Below are 21,010 nucleotides of genomic sequence, written 5' to 3' on the forward strand. Positions count from 1 at the left end.
ACATTCAACAACCAGTTTTCCATGTTCAGCAAGAGTCTTCTTTCTGTACATGGGATGTAAAAATAATAAATTCTCCTGCTAAAAAGAATATCAGTAGCATATCTACCGCATAGAGCTCATAACTTATTCTTAAGTGCTTTGCTAGTGCAGATCTGGCAAAAATGTAGCCCCCCAACACTGCAGTGATCCAGTTGCGCACCACGAGTTGAGAATATTCAGAATCCCTTGGTAGAAGAAAGCTTGGGGCTGTCTGCATCCTGCTGCCAGGGTAGGTTTTTCTTGGACAATTTCAGATAGCTGTGAGAGTAAGTTGCTGGAGCTAGACTTGTTTCGAAACGAATGAGTCACGGCAAATGCTGGTTAGAGTTTCCATAGAAACTGGGTACATTGCTAAGGGCAGATGGTTGACTGCAATTTAAGCATGGTTACAGCATAAGCTAATAGCTCAGAGGAGCAAAGTGTCTTGCTCTTTACCCCCACTGAGGTCAAGCATCTCCTCCAGCCTGGAGAGACTAGCAAAGAATAGCTGTGGCTGACTTTGCTGATCTGCTGTGCCCTGAATACTTCCTGATCTGCCTTGAAGATCATCTGCCCATATATGTCGTTGTTTTGTCTGGTTACAGGAATGTGATTTGACTTGCTGCGCAATAAGCTTACAGCCATCTGGAAAATAAGGACAATGAAATAATTGTGTAAGCATTGAAGGAGAAGGGAAGAGGTCTTGTGCAAATCACAGCTCCCTTCAACACTCAGAATTTGGACAAACACTGGTGAATTTTTTGGGAAATGTCCAGAGATTCCCTTAACGAAGCATGAGTGACATTCATTTGACCTTCTCTGACCATATATTTATTGAAATGCTAATATTGATCTCTGATCTTAGCTGTAGCATTAGCTTTGGTCACAGTAACTTAACTTCTGTTTGAGGGCTGATGTTTTAGACCGGTTGTTTTCGGAGGCACTTTCTGTTTCTTCTTGTTTCATGATAGAACTGTGTTCATGTCCTACCTCTTGAGAACAATGATTAACCTTTCTAGTGATCTCATATATGCGGTTATTTATTGACCAGTGGTGTGCCTCCTTTGGTGGTGACTCTAATCAGGAGTCCATTAATGTTTTAGTGAACATCTAAAATTCCAAAGCTGTTGTCTTTCTCAAGCTAAGAATGACATTTCTTCGTGGAGAAGGTCCAAAAGTACTAGGAACTGAATTCTTCTCAAACTCCAGAACTCTTTGGCTGCTTTTTCAACATGCGCCACTCAAGGACAACCTGTCTATTGTTGAATCTGCCCCCTCACAGTTCTGCTTGTAGCACTGTGAAGAATCCTCATGTGTGTCTCTGTTGTTGGTTTGATAGGCCAGTGGGGGGAGGAGTATTTGGGCACCCTTCCAGTGCAACACCTTGCTGTGCAAGCTGTTTGGCTGTATGCCAACTCTGCCAATGGAGCGCAGGAAATGGGAGCCTTTAGAATCAATGCGTCAGACAGGGGGTTGGTGTAATCTGTTGCATTTCCCTGCCGTTTTGGCTTGTATGCTACAAACAGAAAGCAACCAGGCCGTATTTGCACAGGAGGGGGAAATGGATGGAGTACAGCCAGTGGTGTTCCCCTAGCCAGCCCTCTCTCACCTTTGATATGAGGAAAGGTTCTTCTGGACAAGACATCTGTGGCAATATATAAAGGAGCAGCTTTGGGAGATAATATTGAAGATTGCTATGTATTTGCTTGCTTGATCTGTGAATCCCTGTGCTCTTCCTTCTGGGGTTTTTAGGAGAGCAGCTAAAGCTTGGAAAACATGGAGCAATACCCAGATCTACAGGAAGACCTGAGTTTGGAGGATACCAATGAATCCCTTAATCAGCTCAAATTGGCCTCTCTAGATGATAAGAACTGGCCACCAGATGAAGTGCCTGTTTTTCCTAAGTCAGGTGAGTACTTTTACTAGCAATGAAGTGACTAGAAAGGAATCTATATGCTGCAGCACTAATCTTAAAATATACCTTTAATAGCTTTTTATTTATTAGATTTATTTATATCCAGACTTTCAGGATAGGCAGCATCCAAATGATATCAAAATAATTAATAACATAATAAATAAGTGGAAAAATAACAAGATTCAGGGTTCAGCAGGTTCTTTTTGTGTTATATTCTTGCATGATAGTTGTATACAGTATAGCCCTGTGGGGGCAAGGGTAGTCTAGTGGAGCACTCTTTGAGGTCTTTGCCTGTCTGCGTCTCTTTCCTCTTTAAGATGCTGCAGAAGTACTAGTTAGCCCCTGTATCTAAACTGGGATGTAGATCTTATCTAAATGGGGTGGTGAGAGCATGGAATGCTACAGACCTTATATGCCAGAGAAGTATCTGTCTCTCTGTGCAGTGTAAATAGTTTATTCTAGTGGATGAATGTGGAATTCTGTAGTGGAGAATTTTAGATCATTGATTACTTTCCACTTATAGTGTGTTTATACATTTGAGGCAAATATTGACAAATAAGCTAGCACAATTGGTCTGAATGCATGCAATGTTTTGTACTGAACATAAAATGAACAATTGCACAAAACTAATGCTATTCATCACAGTTCCTTCTGGTTCCGTGATATACCTGATCCCTTCTCTGTGTTTTTGTATCTTTGTATAGCTGTGCTGGTTTTTATGTTCTCTGCATTTTCCTCTCACCCCATCCCCTTTATTTTAAAATGTAGATGACTTCAAGGGCTCCCCTGACCCTGTCACTCACTTACGATGGGATGACCCATACTACGACATTGCTAGACACCAGATTGTGGAAGTGGCAGGTAATGGGTTCTTTTCATTTCTTTTTCTTCTACTTCAGAAAGCATTTTGATACGGCATAATGACTTGGGATAGAGGGTCTATTTTATTGTTTTGCTGTTTTGTTTTATTTATGTTCATGTTTTTATCCTGTATTTTATTCTGTGAACTGCCCTGAGATCTTATGATGAAGGGCAGTATATAAATCTAATAAAAAAGTAAACAATAAAATAAAATTAAAATTAAAATAAAATAAACAAGCCCAGCAGTGGCCCAACAATAGGTTGGATCCCAAGTTGTCTTTTAGTGAATGATAGGATTCCTTCTGTTTGTAGAAGGAGCCAAGATCCAGCAGAGGCTCCTGCTGGAGGAAGCAAGCAAGGAGGAAGCTGTTTTTGCCTGTTCCCCTTGCAGGTCACGGCACAACTGTCCATGCTGTCCTGGAAGATTCTTTGACTTGTAGGTGCAGTTCTGCCCATGGGTAGTCTGGATCCAGCCAAATAGCTTGATTCACATAGTGGTCATCGTCGTTGTGAAAATAGCAATTGTACAGAGGAAGAGAACTTTGAGAACCATGGGCCCATTAGAGTTATTTGATAGTCACTTGAAGCAGCAATCTGACCCCAGACTTACAAACTACGTTATGAACTCTTCAGTCAGATGTTGCATTGGCTGATAGTACCATGAGTTACTGAGGTTTGGTTGGCTGGGGTCTGGAGAAGGGCCTTTTCTATTGTAGCATCTGCTCAATGGGATGCATTCCAGGGTGGATGGGTTCCAAAACTGGGATGTTTCCACCAACTGTTGCAGATCTGTCTCTTTCCCCTGGCATTTCCTGACAATCATCAGTTTGTTGCTCCAGTTACTGTGGTTATTGCAATAATGTTTTTACTTGATTTTAATTGTTTGTTTTACTTGATTTTAATGGATTTTGTGTATTGTGAACTGCATCAATATTTTTGCTAATGAAAAGTATCACATAAGCTTTGAGAATACATTCTGATAAATAGTGACTATAGCATACTGGACTTAGAAGAGTTCAAATCCATGGTCTGCCATGAAGTCTACTAGATGACCTTGGGTCATTCATTGGCTTGTATCCGACTGAGTCATACTCAGAATAATTTAATTCCATTGATTGCAGTGTGTCCACTGTCAGTATGACATAATCAGATAGAACCCATTATCCCTCATCCTGGCCTACCACATAGAGTTGTTATGAGAATAAATAGCAGGAAGGGAGGACCACGAACACGTACTGTACCTCACCTTGAGTTCTTTGGAGAGAAGAAGGTGGGAGAAAAATAGTACGTGCAAACCTGAAAACTCATTCTCCCGAAGAAAAACTGTTTTAACTTGTTTGCAGGCTAGAAGAGACTCTGCATGTGTGCCTCTAATTTTCCTGAGCCATGGCAAATCCCTCAACTGTCTAAACAAATCAGTCAACTTTAGGTGACTGCCAAGTCACACTTGAGTCCAGGGCATCAGTGGGCAACCTGTGAACTTCCCTATGTTGCTGGACTCCAGCCCCAACCAGAATTGCCAATGGTAATGGAATATGAGAAATGTAGTCCAGTATCACCTGGAATGCCACAGGTTCTCCACTTCTCCTGTGGAGCATCCTAGAGTGTGGAATTGTGCCACAGCTGCAAGGAAAGAGTTAAATCTTAAAATTATTTTTTTTAAAAAAACTTATTGATAAATGCAATACTTACAAACACAAAACAGAAAGCTAAACAAACTTATTATACATAGATACACACACCTCTCAATTTAGATTACAAAAAAGAAAATAAACAAACAAAACATACAAACATAAATCTTGACTTCCCTCCACCTATGTGTGGCTTCCTTTATTTCTTTTCTTCTTTTCGCTGTGCTATCACTATTATTTTTTACTATCTCATCTTATACCCATTTCTTCTTAATTTTTTACTCTATAAGTTTCATTCATTTCATGTTGATATATTAATACCAGAACAATGTTTTTTGATGTATTCCTTCACGCAAGTCCACTCCTCTATCAGTTTTTGGTCTGATTGGCCTCTTACCACTGCTGTAAGTCTTGCTGAATCTATATTTTCACAAAATCTTATTTGCCATTCTCTTACTGAGGGAGTTTTTTCTCCCTTCCAATTTTTTGCTATAATCATTCTGGCCGCAGTGGTTGCATATAAGAAAACTTTTTTCCTAGTGGCAGGAATGTCAGTCAATATAATTCCCAAGAGGAATGCCTCTGCGGTTTTTTACATGATATTTTAAGCATTCTTTTAAGTTCCTCTTGAATGTCACTCCAAATTTTTTAATATACACACACTCCCACCACATATGATACGTGGTTCCTGTTTTATATCTCCAGCACAAATTAGATTTTGATTTATAAATTTTCGCCAATTTGACCGCAGTTAAATACCATTGATATATCATTTTCATTATATTTTCTCTGATTGTGACACAGGCTGTGAATTTGATATCATATTTCCATAATTTCTCCCATTGATCTAAACAAATCATGTGGCTTGTATCTGTGGCCCACTTAATCATAACTTCCTTCACCTCTTCATCTTTTAATTCCTATTCTAATAATAGATTATACATTTTACATAATATCTTTTTAGGATTTTTTAATAACTCTGTTTGTAGTTTTGATTCTTCTTTGCCAAATCCGATAATCTTATCCTGCCTGAATAGGTGATCAATTTGATAATATTGTAGCCATGTATTACAATATTGGCCAAGTTCTTCATAAGATCTTAACCTTAATTGGCCTTGATCTTCTTTTACTAATTGCTGATATGTGACCCATTTGCCTTCCGTATTTTTCTTTTTTCTTTTTTCCTTACATTTCACTGACATTCCTGGGCTGTCCTGTATGGCTGCTTCACTTACATTGTCTGCAGTTCAGTTACTGATTTTAGCAAACTTGGTTTCCTGCAAAGAGGAAATTTGCTGTGTAAATGATTGCTGGCAGATTGCTGGCAGTGCTGTTCAGAAACTGGAGGCAGGAATAAATGCTGGGAGCTTATTTATCACCAGCTTTTGCTATTGACCATTATGCCAGGTATTGCAACAGTACATCCTCTTGGCTATACAGACCATTATTCCTTATGCACATTGATAGCTACTGCCAACCAGTGCAATATAGAAGTGAAGACTGGTTAATTTATAGCAAGCAACTGATCGTTAGAAAAGGGAAGAAATTGAAATGGCAAATGATCTGGAAGAAGTAGGAGCTGTGCTTAGCTTTTACTTACGCTTTTACTTACATTTTACTAACATCTGCGTGGAGTTCATCTCCTCCCTTATTGGTAGCAATGTTTGTTTTGGGCTCTAAAATTACTGAATTCTCTGGAGTTTCTCTCCTCCAGACATTCTGGCTGCTCAGGATAGTTCAAGGAATGGTTATTTCCTCTGAGACCAAACACATCTTATCTTAACAGTTTTTGAATTTAGTTTTGATTTTCAGTGTGTGACCTGAGAAGTCCTCAGGATGGGATAGTTCTCTCCTCCCATTGCAGATACATTGAGGATATCTTTCTATTCCCTGGGATGGTGAATTGACATTAAACAATTTAATCAAACAAAGATCCGCAGTGTTAAGTGACTAGATGAGTTCAAACAAGATATTTTCTGATACGCATTGTATTCAAATGTATAATAATAGCTCTATTGCTGACATTCCAGGATTTCAGCCAATTGAATGAGCTTCACTAACATCATGCCCAAGTCTGGCAGTATTGCACATTCATATACCGTATTTTTTGCTCTATAAGACGCACCAGACCACAAGACGCACCTAGTTTTTGGAGGAGGAAAACAAGGAAAAAATATTCTGAATCTCAGAAGCTAGAACAGCAAGAGGGATCGCTGCGCAGTGAAAGCAGCAATCCCTCTTGCTGTTCTGGCTTCTGGGATAGCTGCGCAGCCTGCATTCGCTCCATAAGACGCACACACATTTCCCCTTACTTTTTAGGAGGGAAAGAGTGAGTCTTATAGAGCAAAAAATACGGTACTTTGATAAATAAAGAATTCCCTAACAACTGACATATCCTTTCCCACTATTGATAACATTAGTTATTTCTTTGTTCGTATAGATGTATTTTGAAGTACTTTCCCCTGTAGGACTATGTATTACTGAAGATTCATTTCACTTAATATTTTTTTAACTGGCAACTACATGCCTTAGATTCCTCTAACATCTATCACCCAGAGCGCTAGCACTGTGTTGGCTTCTGACATACTGAATGATGGAAAAAAACTCTTCACTGTGGGCTCCCTTAGCTCTCAACATGGTTCTGTGAATTTTCAGTGTCAATAAGGCTTGTGGGTGGAGTTGCAGTGTGAGCGAAGAGCAAGCTGGAATTTAAAATAGCTACATTTCTTTAAAATGTGTATTGCATAGATGCATTTCTAGCACCACTAGTATATTCAATATTTAGAGAATCATCTCAGAAAGTAAAAGCTTTGAATACACAGAAATGTGTAGGCTCTTTATTACTATACTTACAATAGAGGCACATTGGCAAGGGTTGTGTGGGATTGTATATCCTGCCATAGCCTCCATTTACTGAAATTCCCTGTTCAGAGTTCTAGTCCTAATTAAGAAAGGTTAATTTGTCCACCTTTTGCCAAAAAAAAGCACAACTAAACAAAATGACTGCAAAGAAATAGTTTGACTAGATGCTGTATCTGTTAGCAGCTATCAATGTCTTGAAGGCATTTCAAGGCTGATTTTGTTTCTTCTATCTCCAGGTGACAACCTGAACCACTGCTGCTACTGATTGATAGCTTGCACAATGGAAGCAGGAAGCTCTTTTTAATCCTCTAACGTCTGCCCTTTCAGATGTTGTTGGACTCCCACCCCAGCCAACAATGCCTGTGGTCACAAATGATGGGAGCTGTAGTTGTAGCTAAATATTAGGCTAGTCTAGGTAGATATGCAACTTCCTTGTTGAACTAGGGATGGTTGCCTGAGGCAGAGACGCAACCTCAACTTTGGGGAAATGTGGTCATTTCTGATACCAGGCAGTGTTGTAACTTTGGTTTCAAAGACAATGGAAATGCCGTGTCCTTATCCCAAGTGATCATCCAGATTACATGCCATAGGCTATTCTGAATTTAACCTTTGAGACGCCTATCTTTTATTACTGTGGGCTTGGGGCCCTTGATATGCCTTGACAATTTTGGGGTTCTCTGGAGTCTAGAAGTATGAAAGTTCCTGGAATAGCTTGTGATGGGGGAGCATTGATTAGTAAATCTTTTGGTTTCCTTTCTTTGTTTGATTCTGCTTTAGGCTGAATAATTGGAAATGATTGTTAATACTTTTGAATTCAGTTACTTCAGTGTCTGATGAGCAATTATCATGCTGTACTCCAGTGATTGATTTGGGGAAAGCCTCTTAAGGCTTTCTGTGTTCTTGCAGCAGCATTTTTAAAACTGGGAGACTGCCATTGAGCATGCGTCTATGTGTTGTAGTGGGACTTTGGGACACTCTAGGTAAAGGATAGGGAACCTGTGGCCCTCTAAATGTTGCTGGTCTACATCACCCATCAGTCCTGGCCAGCATGGCCAATGGTCAGGGATGATTGGAGTTGCAGTCCCAACAACATCTGAAAGACCCAGGTACAGCATTGTTGCTCTAGGATCTGGCCTAGGGCTGTCCTTTTGCAATGTACATCCTTTTGCCTCAAATGGAGCATGCTTACTTTCCTGTAATCTACAGGAACTTCTCTTCCTGCTTCTGCCTGTGTATGTTTGCTGGCTTTTCAGAGGTATTGACCAAGTAATGAGGGATTTGATTTCCTGAATTATTGTTTTGTTTTTTTTAGTTCTGCCAAGCAAGAAGCAGTCCTTGATCCCAGAAGTGTTAGGAACTGAAGTTGCTTCTTAAACTCCCCTGTGACTGGCTACTCTTGGGTCTCAAAACTTGTGTGAAAGAGGAGTGGAGCAGGTGGTGGATCTGAGTTCTTAAATCCTAGAGCATTCTATTTTCTGTATATCAGGACCAATATTAAGGACCTTGAAATGGACATGGGAACATTCAGTTTTGTAACTGAAAATGGGTTCACTGACTTTTCAGTATTAGCAATATCCTGTTGTTTAAATGTCTGGTAGTATGAAAAAGCTACTGTTTACCTTTTCATGCATACCTTGTATGGGAAACCTGACATATAAAAAAGCAATAGTTCATCCAGATTGTAGCAGAGTCTAGAAAGGGAGGAGGGGGGAAAATCAACTTCTAGATTTATCTAGTTAACAACTAGTAATCATGTTTTTGAGCTCGTTGTAGTTTTGAGTGTATGCAACTCGTGTGTGTGTGTGTGTGTGTGTTTGTGTGTGTGTGTGTGTTGGAACTTTTCTGTCCAGCCCTTTCAGCTCGGTCCTTAAGATTATTCTGGTTAAAGGACTTCGGTTATTATGGTATAATGTAACTTTGTTTCTGTTCCTCCAGGGCAGGGTGCACTTCATGGGGTCCAGCCAGGTAGGTGGAATACCTGGTGTCATTGGCATTTAAAGAATGTGGCATTCTTTAGCATGACTGTGGCCTGTGGCTGGGTTATCTCAGGGGAGCCCAAATTCTGCAAAGCTGAGGGTGGCATCCCAGAACCTCAAAGTTGCACTTGATGTGCATTATGTCAAGTAGATTGCAGCCATGCTTCTCTAAGCTGGTGGTATAGACATCTTGGTAGCTTTCCAAACTGGATATGTGGCTTGGAATTTCCCTGGCAGAGCTCTTTGTGGACTTCAGCTTGCGGTCTTCACTTTGGGTGCCGCAGTTCTCATTTGATGCTTCAGCCTGCCTTCTTTTTTTCTTGGATGGTGATGGGTGTACTATCCATCAGGACATGTCTCCCAGGCAGTCACTACTGCTAACTTTCCCAATCGGAAATCTTTTGCGGGTGATTTCTTCTGCAGCTAAGAGTTTGCAGGATATTGCATGACAGTGATGTGTGATTTATCTTATTTGGAATCTATGCAGGATGGAGCTGTTGTTGCTTTATTCCCACTATAGTATCATTCAGACACAAATCTTTGGCAGAACTTGGCCTTCTTTATCCCCTGTGACCCAGCAGTAGGCTGAACCCATTGTTTGCTGAACAGCCTATGCAAGTACATTTGCCTGCCATTCTCTGTTTATTCCGTAGCAGGTCTTCCATTCTTCATCATCTCTTCTTGCAAGTGGTCACTGGCCTGCTGTATCTGCAGATCATGTCTCTGATTCTATGCTAATCATTTCTCCACCAATTTTGATGCAAGTAAATGGTTACTTTGAAACACTGACTAGTGTCAGTTCTCCACTGTGCTATTTTTCTAGATGAAGAGGTGCCAGAACTCATGAACATCTCCCTCGTTCTCTTATAATGGCAACCTGAGAGGTGCTGGAACTGAGTTGTGGCTGAAAAATGCCCCAGTTCTCCATCTCTAAATGTAGCCATTGACTTTTGGCTTCCTCAGGCATCTCTGCATATATCTAGAAGCTCCATGAAGGTCGCTTTGATCACAGAAGTGGTGTAGGGGAAGCACCTTGAACTGCCACAAACCCTGAAAATTGTCAGCCTTGTTTATGATGACAAGACTGTTTCCGCTTTTATATTTTTTATAATGCTTTTGTACCTTCAGAAATATAAATACCCTAGACAAAGAGGTGCTAGCTCTTAACTATACCACGATTGCTTTAATTTCTTTGCCTGCGTTATGTCTCAAGCCATTTCCCCGATCACTTTAAGGGCTGTGTCATCAACTTGATAGTGCAGGAAAAGGAGCAGCTTCCTGTTTAATCAAGAGCTGTGACAACTCACTGTGTTATTTGCAACATGCAGTTCTCCACATTCTGCATTCTGAGAACTTCTCTGAGGCTTTTTAAACAATCTGTTGTTTCCTTACTCACTTAGGTTAATTTAGATGTATTTCCCCCCGCTACATGGAAAGAATCCCTGCTATGGGAAGTGCGGTTGTTAACCAGAGTATTCTCAGAGGAATAAAAGAACTGCTGCATGTCCAACAATGTGACGTGGACATGTTTTCCTAGATGGGGAGAATGTCAGTGTGTATGTGTGTGTCTGTGTGAATTATAAAATGGTGCTGTGTTATAACCTAGGGTATTTTACACTTTTTATTACAATAGCAGAATATTTCTAATTAAATGGGCTGCCATGTGCAGATGAGTACAGTGGTGCCCCGCAAGACGAATGCCTCGCAAGACAAAAAACTCGCTAGACGAAAGGTTTTTTCATTCGCAATTTGCCTCGCAAGACGAATTCCCCTATGGGCTTGCTTCGCAAGACGAAAACGTCTTGCGACTTTGTTAAACCGTTTAAACCGTGCTTCGCAAGAAGAAAAATTCGCTAGACAGCAAAAATTGCGGAACGAATTAATTTCGTCTTGCGGGGCACCACTGTACTGTAATTCCACACCTGAGGCATTAATCAGGTCATTAAAAAATATCTTTTCTCATTTGATTTGCATAGAAACTTGACACATGGGTTATTGTTTCATAGAGTTCCTGAAGTTTATCACACTTTGGACTTGTTGCTCAAATTTCAAATGGCCTGGGCATTTTTCTAGATAATGGAATGAAACATGGAAGTGCTTTAGTTTATTTGAAGATAGTCTTGTAGAAGTTGTTGTTATTGTTAGCTTTGCAGCTGTACCTGGTAACAACAGGGCCACACACCACAACTGTGCAATGGAATTTCTAATGCATACAATATTTTTATGGTTCAACCCCAGCAGGGGCTTTATTTCAGATTTAAGCAGGAGCTTTTATGATAATTACAGCAAACCCGTTTGGGACAAAGGCAGTTGAATAATTGCTTACTGTTGGGTGCATGCTGAATGCTCCCTGCATGGACTGATGGAACTCTATCTGGTTGTGTCATACAAGAATAGTGTTAGGGTGCATATTTACATTTAATGGAATGTTATGCTACCTTGACTAGAGCTTGGTCTAGAAGTAGAAGCCTATAGAAATAAGCCTTGCTTAGTCTATGAAAAACAAATAGAACAATCAGGAGATGAGCTAGAAAGAATCAGTGACTATTAAGAGACTTAATCACTTGATTTGAGATTTCATATGGGATGCTTACTTCAGGTAACCAGAAGCTTGTGGGGCAAGTGTAACCATAAACTGGCTTTTAATTGTCCGGGTCCTGAGGAGCTAGGTTTGACCTGAAGTTGTAGTCTTTCCCAACTTTAAGACCTTGAAGTGGAACCATAGTTATATGTGTTCCTTTCTCTTGACACTTACAGCTGGCAATTTGAAGATCCATCCTAAATACCCCATCTGCCTGATGTTGTTTTCTGATCCACCAGTTGGAAAATGCTGCTCTAAAGCAGTAGATGTCAATATAGTTTGATCTTGCATTGTGTTCTATTTATACACTGCCAAGTTTTAAAAATCAATTTCTCAAAAACATCTGCACAGGACTAATTATCATAAAATGTTGCATTGGTGAAAGTGACTACTATAATTCCACACCTGAGTTATTAATCTATTCAGGTTCTTTTCCCATTTCCCATTACAGAAATTCACATTGTCTGAAACTACCTCTTTGTCAAAGGAAGATTCTCCATTTCTTAATAGAACAGCTGTGGTTTGCAGAGTCAACAGATACTACCATTCAGGTCTTGCCACTCAGACTTCTTTGGGCAGGGGCATTTCTTCTTCCAACCTAATAGGGTTTCTTTTCATGATATATTGCACCATCATGCGTACCGGGGATTATTTTTGTTCTCATCAAAAAGGGGTGCAAGGCTGCAAAATATCTCATAGGAGCACCATTTTACTACATTGGTCACAAGATTGTGACACCATTCAATGTACTGCTAGGAGCATCTGCAATCTACTCCAGTGCATACACTGGATGTGCGTACACACAGTTTGTGGCCATTGAATATATGGGAAGCTGTTTGGAAGTCCCTTGGTTAGGTACTCTATTTTTGGGCAACCGTGGGATAAACTGTTGGACATTGGTCTTGTGATCTGGCTGTAGTTTTGTACGGTCGTTCCAGATGACCTCTGCATTGCTCTTCTTTTTTTTCTGTCTCTGGTGGGTGCCATGTTGTCCTGCAATGTCTTCTACCTTCGCATGCTTCACATGTGTTCATGTGATGGTATATCATCCTTGCATCCCCATGGCATTTACCTGGTGCTCCCCCTCTACCTTAAGCATGTCCTTGACTTCCCATGCTGCAGCTGTTTGCATATATTTTTTGGGCGGGTGGAGTAAGTTTTGTAGCTACATAATCGCTGTTTATGTGTTGAAGGAAGTAAAATGAGAAGAGGAAAATAGGCAGGATGAAGGGAAATCTCTTATTATGGTTAGGGTTTTAGGTGGGTAGAGTAGCATACTAGACACATAGCTTAATTGACTCTTTCTGTTCCTGTGATATGCAGGCTGTCATTCCTTTTGTGTATATACAACATACTAGAGACTGCCACTCCTACTTTCTCTGTTCTGTGAAGCAAAACACTGAAAGATGTATCCATGACTTTTAATTACTTCCCTCTCATGAAGGCATTTGATTTGTTTGGATCATGGGTTGTAGTTGGTATATTTAAAGCTTTTCTACCTTGCTTTTTAGTAAAAAAAAAAAAAGCTACTAGAGCAGCTTACCCTAGAGATCAATAAAAACAAGACTGTCCCTGCTGACTTTCTTAAAAACACAGAGAAAGGGAGAGAGAAAGTGATAAGGAAGGAAGAGGAAAACATGTAAAGTCTGGCACCAGTTTGTAAAGTTACAAAGCTATTATGAAGACCAACTGGGATAGCAAGGGTCCAGGGAGAAGAAGAGCCAAAAGGAGCTAGTTCCTTAGAGTTTATGGAATGGTCCTGCTTATCTCCCTCATTTGTAACTTAATGGAATGGTTGCTGCTAAGTGACAATTGAGGGTAGAGGGAAGACCAAAGGGTTGCCTTCTAAATTAGATAAATCTTTATCACCCATGAATGAGTTTCATTTGCCATCCAGTATGTGTACTGAACAGACTTCATGCTTTTTGTTCTTTTGAATATGTAGAACTCACAGAATCCTGAGGCCATCTTCCTTATTTTATTTTACTTTTTAAAAAACAAAACTCTATTCCCTTCTGAGCCTGGATTAAGTATAAAGTGGGTTGGTAGTGGTAATAAATGTGAGGTAAAGGTAATAAATGATGGTGGCTGACTTTGCAGCATGGAAGGTGTATATTTTTAACATCTTCACTGTTATGATAGTGAAAGCCCCAAAGAGCCTTGTGGCACAATCTAGTCCCTCCTCATATGCAGAAATGTGTACCTTTGCACACATAGGAGATGGTCGTTGGTACACACATTTCTTCCTCATGGGTACAGGTTTGTGTGCGTGAAGAGATTGATCCTGAGAGGGTGATTTATTTATTGTAGCATGAATGTTCCTAGAATAGAGCTAACATTGTCAAATGCAACCAGCTGCTGATGAGGAAACTTCTAGTGAGAAGTCCATGATCAACCAGAGCATTTAATGGCCATTCATTAATATGACCCGCTTCCTTCTACAATTTTGTTTTACTTATCAAATGCTTTTAGCTCTGCTCAGTGTAAGTAGACAGAGAGGCAAGACTGTGTTTATGTGTTGTTCTACTGATAAGTCATTATTACTGCTCTTAGCCATAAAGGTAAAGGTAAAGGTACCCCTGCCCGAACGGGCCAGTCTTGACAGACTGTGGGGTTTGTGCGCCCATCTCACATTTATTGGCCGGGGGCCAGCGCTGTCCGGGGACACTTCCGGGTCACGTGGCCAGTGTGACATCGCTGCTCTGGCGAGCCAGAGCCGCACACGGAACGCCGTTTACCTTCCCGCTGGTAAGCGGTACCTATTTATCTACTTGCCCCCGGGGGTGCTTTCGAACTGCTAGGTGGGCAGGCGCTGGGACCGAACAGCGGGAGCGCACCCCGCCGCGGGGATTCGAACCGCCGACCTTTCGATCGGCAAGCCCTAGGCGCTGAGGCTTTAGCCCACAGCGCCACCTGCGTCCAGCTCTTAGCCATAGATTATTGCAAAGGCTTTTACTGTTGTCATAAATTTCACATTAGTGGTAATTTCACTGTCATGAAATAACCAGAAAAAACCCATGATAAGGCATTTATTGGACTTTCATGTGACAAGAGCTATATATCACTCCCAGGCCTAGTTTGTAACACTGCTGAAGCAGACTTACTAGGTCATCTGCCTCATTTGGGACTGGGGAAGAAGTTAAAGATTATTTTACAAAGTATTTGTTCCAGGCTGATAGCACAAAATCTTGTGCTTCTGCAGTTTGCTGGTGGCTTCTTCTCACAGCTGATTCGCTTTCTGATCCATAGTGTTTCAGGCCAATTCGTCATTGTGCAGTCCTTGATTTTGTTTGTGTTCTAGTTATTTCCTTATCTAAAAGGACAGCAGGTGGTATGGAACTGTGGATACACTGGGGGGAAATGATGGACAAGGCCAATACTTTGTAAAGCATCAGTGACCTTTTCTCTGAATGTTTGTGGGGGAAGTATTGTCTTTCCTCCCCTCTCCACCTTGGAATCACAAACCTCAGCAATGCTTACTAGAATAACCCTGTGGATACTCTGCTCCTCTGGGGGTATTTTAGGCTGTTTCCTGCTTGAGAATCATTTCAAATTGTCTGCTCGTGATCCAAGAGTATGTGCCCCTCATAATTTCTTTTCATCATGCCTTGCTCTATTCCACTTCTCACCCTTGGGTCCTCTCAAAATGCAGCCTTCTCTCCATACTGGTGAAGTTTCATGTTGCATTGTTAACTTTTTTGACAAAGCAGAACCTTTGAACTTTCCACTAGTATCACCTTGGAATAGTTGAGTACTCCACAAGCAGTGCTCCATTATTTGCCTATTGTGGTGTCTTCATGCTTTGTCTTTCAACCTGCTGTGATGTGTGGCATTTTTTGTCCTCAGGTGACGACAAGTATGGGCGGAAAGTAATCCTGTTCAGTGCCTGCCGGATGCCTCCCAGCTATCAGCTTGATCATGTGAAACTGCTGAGGTGAGTGCTGCTGGAGCGAACCACCTGCTTTGGTCAAGATTAGACCTGAGACTTTCCCCTGATCATTCAAATCTGTAATGATTTTGACAACATGAATTTGGGTACCATTTAACCCCCAACTAAGATATAAGTCAAAATTCCTTAAGCACTTGGTTAGGAGTGCCCTTCATCAATCTGACCCCACCCTCTGGCTGTATATTCACTACCTCTGTGCCTGTGTTACCTATATTATTTTCCTTATGCTGTGGCTGCAGGAGGCAAAGAAGCAAATACATATTTTTTAAAAACTCTGGAGCTTAGGTATGTCCATCTCTCCTTAGCTATTTGAAGTATACATTGGACCAGTATGTTGAGAGTGATTACACCTTAGTCTATTTGCACCATGGCCTGACCAGTGAGAACAAGCCATCCCTGAGCTGGCTGCGGGATGCCTACCGGGAATTTGACCGCAAGTAAGTGTGTGTGGCTGTGGATTTTGCAAGGGTCAAATTGCTGTGCGGGAACTTTTTTGGGTGAAAGGGTTGGCTTGGCTTCTCATCTTTCTCTCATTATTAGATACAAGAAGAACATCAAAGCATTGTATATTGTGCACCCAACGATGTTCATCAAGACACTGCTGATACTCTTCAAGCCCTTGATCAGGTAGGAAAGTGCAAAGGTACTTTGCTCTGTGGTGGAACTCGCTTTGGTATGAGGAGGAGTGGCTTCCTTAGGAGCCAAGTGGGGTTTTATCATCAGAATCCTGAGACTTTTTTTGTTAAGTAGGTTGCTGGTAACTTGTGTACAGTGGTGCCCCGCAAGACGAATGCCTCGCAAGACAAAAAACTCGCTAGACGAAAGGTTTTTTCATTCACGATTTGCCTCGCAAGACGAATTCCCCTATGCGCTTGCTTCGCAAGACGAAAACGTCTTGCGACTTTGTTAAGCCGTTTAAACCGTGCTTCGCAAGAAGAAAAATTCGTTAGACGGCAAAAATTGCGGAACGAATTAATTTCGTCTTGCGGGGCACCACTGTATTTGTAAACACTTACTGTGATGACAGCATCTGATAACACCTTTCATTTAATTTTACATTTTTATCCATGTCCTCCTTCCATGAAGCTTGAGGGCAGCATGCATTGTTACCCCCAGTTTTATCCTCGTAACAACTCTATGAGATAGATTAGATTGAGAGAGAGAGAGAGAGAGAGAGAGAAAGTGACCCACCTTGCAGGTTCAGATCCCCACTTTGCATCTCCGTGGCTTGTCACTACACAATATTGGCTCTAATTTCTATAAGCTATAATTTCTATAATGTGGGGCTCTTAGAGTGTTTGTTCATTGCAAGGATATGCATAGATGGCTCATCTTGTATATTCCATATCATTTTTAGACAGCTGTTGCTCACTGATGTCAGCTATATCCTGTCATAGTTGCAAGATCCCCTCCATTTTCTGTCCAAAGCTTTCAGTGTGCACCCTGAATTGCATTATATAGTCCTATGAGGTCAGAGGAAAGTGGGTGTCATGTTCCTGCATACTCTTGATCTCTATCTGAGAGTGTGGAAATTGTCCTGCAGATTAGTACTTCACTGGAGCTTGTTGCTTCCTCTTTTCTGTCTAACTGAAGAATTAGGTTTGATAAACTTTGTTTCTGACTTATGCTGAGTGACTGACCCTGACATGCAGGCCCCTGCTTGCATTGTTGTCCTTTAGTTGGCTAATAGCCCAGACTTGCTTCAGATATTTCCTGGCCTCTGCCAGAGAATGAGGAGGAAATAACAAAGGACATAACTTGTATTGTCAGCAAAATCCCCAGGTTGAGGCACCAGAGAAGTACCTTTTAGCACATTGTCAGGCCTAGCTGGGGTATTTCAGTAATGGACAAATCCCTGCCTATGTGTTGGGGAACTGCAGAGTGGTGCAACTGGTACACAAGCATTGCCTCACAGTTCTCGGTGCCATTTTTACCTCTTCATCTCATCTCTACAAGCCACCCACAGATGTACTAGTGCTGCTGCTCTGTACCCTAATTTCTTTCTTACTGGTTTGTCACCTGTCTTGCAGCTTTAAGTTTGGACGGAAGATTTTCTATGCAAACTACCTGAGTGACCTGGAGGAGCATGTGAAACTGGAGCAGCTGGGTATCCCAAGCCAGGTGCTAAAGTGAGAGCATGTTTAATTATTTGCTGGTGTTTAATTTTACTGTTTACTATTAGATTCTGATGGATTGTTTAATGTTGCTTTGTTTGACATAAGTTGTTTGTTTTAAAGTTATTGTGACTTTTTATATTTATATTGGATTAGATTGTTATTGTTTGATGTTTCATTATGCTTTTATACCTGTTGTTGTTGTTGTTGTTGTTGTTGTTGTTGTTGTTGTTATTATTATTATCAACATCATCATCATTATCCACTTTGCCTACTAGCTTACCTTTTGTTTCTGTAGAGGAGGCTGTAACAGGGAGGAGAACAGGGTGAGCAGAGAGGGAGTGGGGTGGCGAAGGGACACTGGGAGTCTGACTTGTCGGCACATACAGTATGATGTTGTGAGCTGCTGAGATGGCTCTCTCCTCTGCATGGCTTGCTCTTTATTGTCATGTGACCCTCAGAAGGTTTCCCAAGAGGGAGTGTGGCTTCGGGCTAAAAAAGGATCCTCGCAACTGATGTAGCAGAAGTAGCTTGTAAGTACTTCTTACAAGAAGTAGCTTGTAACTAGCGTAGTGCCAGGGCCTCTGGGCTTGTGTTTACAGGATAATGGGACACTGGACACCAGCTTAGCACTTTTTGGTGTAGTTTAGAATGATTCCATACATACATGTTTGTGTCTGTCTCTCACTGTAGGTATGATGAATATCTGAGATCCCTGCAGAAGCCCTCCCAAGTGCCTCAGAAAGTAACCCCACCACGCCCACCTCTGCCAAACCAGCAGTTTGGAGTTTCTCTCCAGCAGTGAGTATCCTCATCTTTTTTCTTTTCTTGGTGGACCAGTGATACCTATAATCTATCTGTGGGTAGTTCTGGAAATGCTTTCCAATCATCTTGAATCGGCACCTGTGGTTAGCTTGACTTTTGCCAGCCTTGAGTTTTCTAGATCAGGGCCAGTGATACACTGGATATTATGTCTGATTCAAAGATGTTTCTTTGGGGGAAGTGACAGGAAGAGTCTAAGCTTCTCCTTTCTCAACAGCTTACGGGAGAAGAGCTTGGATCAGAATCCCATTCCACTTGTGGTAAGGGAGACCATTGCCTATCTGCAGCAGCATGGTGAGTGAGCTAGGAAGACCCCTCTTCTGACTTGTCTTGTTGCTACATCCACTGTCCTTTGTCTCCCAACAGCACCCTTCTGTTGCATCAGCCTAGCCTTTTTAAGATGCCTTAGCACAGACTCATTCTTTTTCCACTGCCCATCTTACTATCTTTCTTGTCATTTGATTCTGGTCTTCAGAAAGACACAGCAAAATTGAACACTAGGGAGCTGAGGGATTCTACTAACCTAATTCCCCAAGTGCCTTCTGCATAGCTGTTCCCATGCAAGTGTCCCTGTGCATGTGGCTTTCAGGATGTCCTTGTCCTGTGATATTGGAAAGACTTGCTGTTATGTGTGGTAGGTCTTCCCTGAGACTGTGCTCTTCTGTTTCTCTTTGTCCCCAGCTCTTAACACAGAGGGGATTTTCCGACGATCAGCAAACACCCAGACAGTCAGAGAAGTTCAGCAGAAATATAATATGGGTAAGTGCCTGCATTAGGTTCCAGAAGTCTGCTTAAGCTACTCCACTGCCCCTTACCACCATTCTTTTTGTCTAGGCCCCAAATCTGCCCTTAGCACTTTGGACTTGTGCCCTCCCACAACATGCTTTAACTTCTGAATAGATCTCTGTTTGAAACTTGGCTGGAATCCAAGGAGTTTATTCCTTTTGACATAAACCTATTCCAGTCTAAATCTATACCCCCTGGATAAAGGAGGTGCTTAACCTTCCACAGCAATTATGTTTGATCAATGTATAATGTGTTTCCTCTGTTTCATCCTCTGGGGTGTGTGTGTCTCCATTTCCCTAATATTTGCTGGAATCCTGTTGCTGGTATTTTTGAAGCAATTCTTCCAATGCTCCTAATGATTGCTGCTTTGGAGGAGGATTGAGTACCACTGATCCTTTTTTTTTTTTGACAGTGTGTTTACCTGCTCCTGCCATGCTTCTGCCTCTAGTTCCCGGTCTTTGGATAAGTTCCTTATTCTGCCAGGTGGAGGGGGCTCAGCCCTGGTGCTCTAGTTATGGCTTTGAACCTATCCACTTTCTTACCAGGGCTGCCTGTGGACTTTGTGCAATATGAGGACGTGCACCTGCCAGCTGTGATTCTCAAGACCTTCTTGCGGGAGCTGCCTGAGCCTCTCCTCACCTATGGTCTCTACAATGACGTCGTCAATTTCTACAGTGAGTTGCTACCAAGAGTGTCCTGATCCCAAAGCAGAAAACTCCTCTAAATATGCTCTACCCAGAATTGTGCTGTACTCTCACAGCAGATTGGCTGTATTATGCTTTCCCAGGGCAGCATAGTAAAAGTCCTAATTCTAGTACAGTCATACCTTGGAAGTTGAACGGAATCCATTCCAGAAGTCTGTTCAACTTCCAAGCTCCTGCAGCCAATTGGAAGCTGCGGAAGCCCCATCGGACGTTCGGGTTCCAAAGAACATTCACAAACCGGAACACTCGCTTCCGGGTTTGCGGCGTTCAGGAGTCAAAACGTTTGACTTGCAAGGCGTTTGGGATCCAAGGTATGACTTTTTGAGGGCTTTTCATCTGCAATCCACCTCTCCACATGAAAGCTAGGACTTTGCTTGCTGGTATAAATGCCCCACTTGCTTTCCTTTCCAGGTGTAGAGGAAGAAAAGCGTGTAGATATTGTTCGCAAAACCCTCCAGAGTCTCCCGGAAGAAAATTACCAAGTTCTGTGTTCACTGATGTCCTTCCTTGTGCAGGTGAGCTGTCCCAAAGCATTTCTTTGCACAGCATGTATGCAGTATCTGAAATTTGCTGCCACAATATACGATGATAGGAATGGGCTTAAATGGCTTTCAGGGTGAATTAGGCTTTTCTCTCTTGTGAATTTGCGAACTATAGTAACTAAATGGTGTGTGTGTGTGTTCAGAAGCAGAGTACATCTGGATACTTGATGCTGGGGACAGCCAATGGGGTGGGGTTGTTGCTGTTACATCCTGCAAAAGGCTATGATTTACAACATCTGTTTTGCCATT

At 41.6% G+C, this 21,010-nt stretch overlaps 1 protein-coding gene across 2 annotated transcripts in view; it reads left to right on the forward strand.

Annotated features, from left to right (window-relative positions):
• ARHGAP1 (Rho GTPase activating protein 1) overlaps positions 1 to 21,010 on the forward strand; it is a 30,847-nt gene that overhangs the window by 5,760 nt on the left and 4,077 nt on the right. The window contains exons 2-13 of one of the 2 annotated variants that reach the window (XM_082225889.1): positions 1,771 to 1,927; positions 2,702 to 2,794; positions 9,223 to 9,252; positions 15,691 to 15,778; positions 16,099 to 16,230; positions 16,334 to 16,420; positions 17,824 to 17,922; positions 18,601 to 18,708; positions 18,947 to 19,023; positions 19,411 to 19,488; positions 20,061 to 20,189; positions 20,631 to 20,734. In XM_082225889.1, coding sequence (XP_082082015.1) covers positions 1,795 to 1,927; positions 2,702 to 2,794; positions 9,223 to 9,252; positions 15,691 to 15,778; positions 16,099 to 16,230; positions 16,334 to 16,420; positions 17,824 to 17,922; positions 18,601 to 18,708; positions 18,947 to 19,023; positions 19,411 to 19,488; positions 20,061 to 20,189; positions 20,631 to 20,734 — 1,158 coding nt within the window. In that variant the 5' untranslated portion in view covers positions 1,771 to 1,794. The remainder of the gene's footprint in view (positions 1 to 1,770; positions 1,928 to 2,701; positions 2,795 to 9,222; positions 9,253 to 15,690; positions 15,779 to 16,098; positions 16,231 to 16,333; positions 16,421 to 17,823; positions 17,923 to 18,600; positions 18,709 to 18,946; positions 19,024 to 19,410; positions 19,489 to 20,060; positions 20,190 to 20,630; positions 20,735 to 21,010) is intronic. The other variant, XM_082225890.1, reaches the window with a different exon arrangement.

This window comes from Podarcis vaucheri, assembly GCF_965113315.1.
Source record: "Podarcis vaucheri genome assembly, chromosome: 1".
Lineage (NCBI taxonomy): Eukaryota > Metazoa > Chordata > Lepidosauria > Squamata > Lacertidae > Podarcis > Podarcis vaucheri.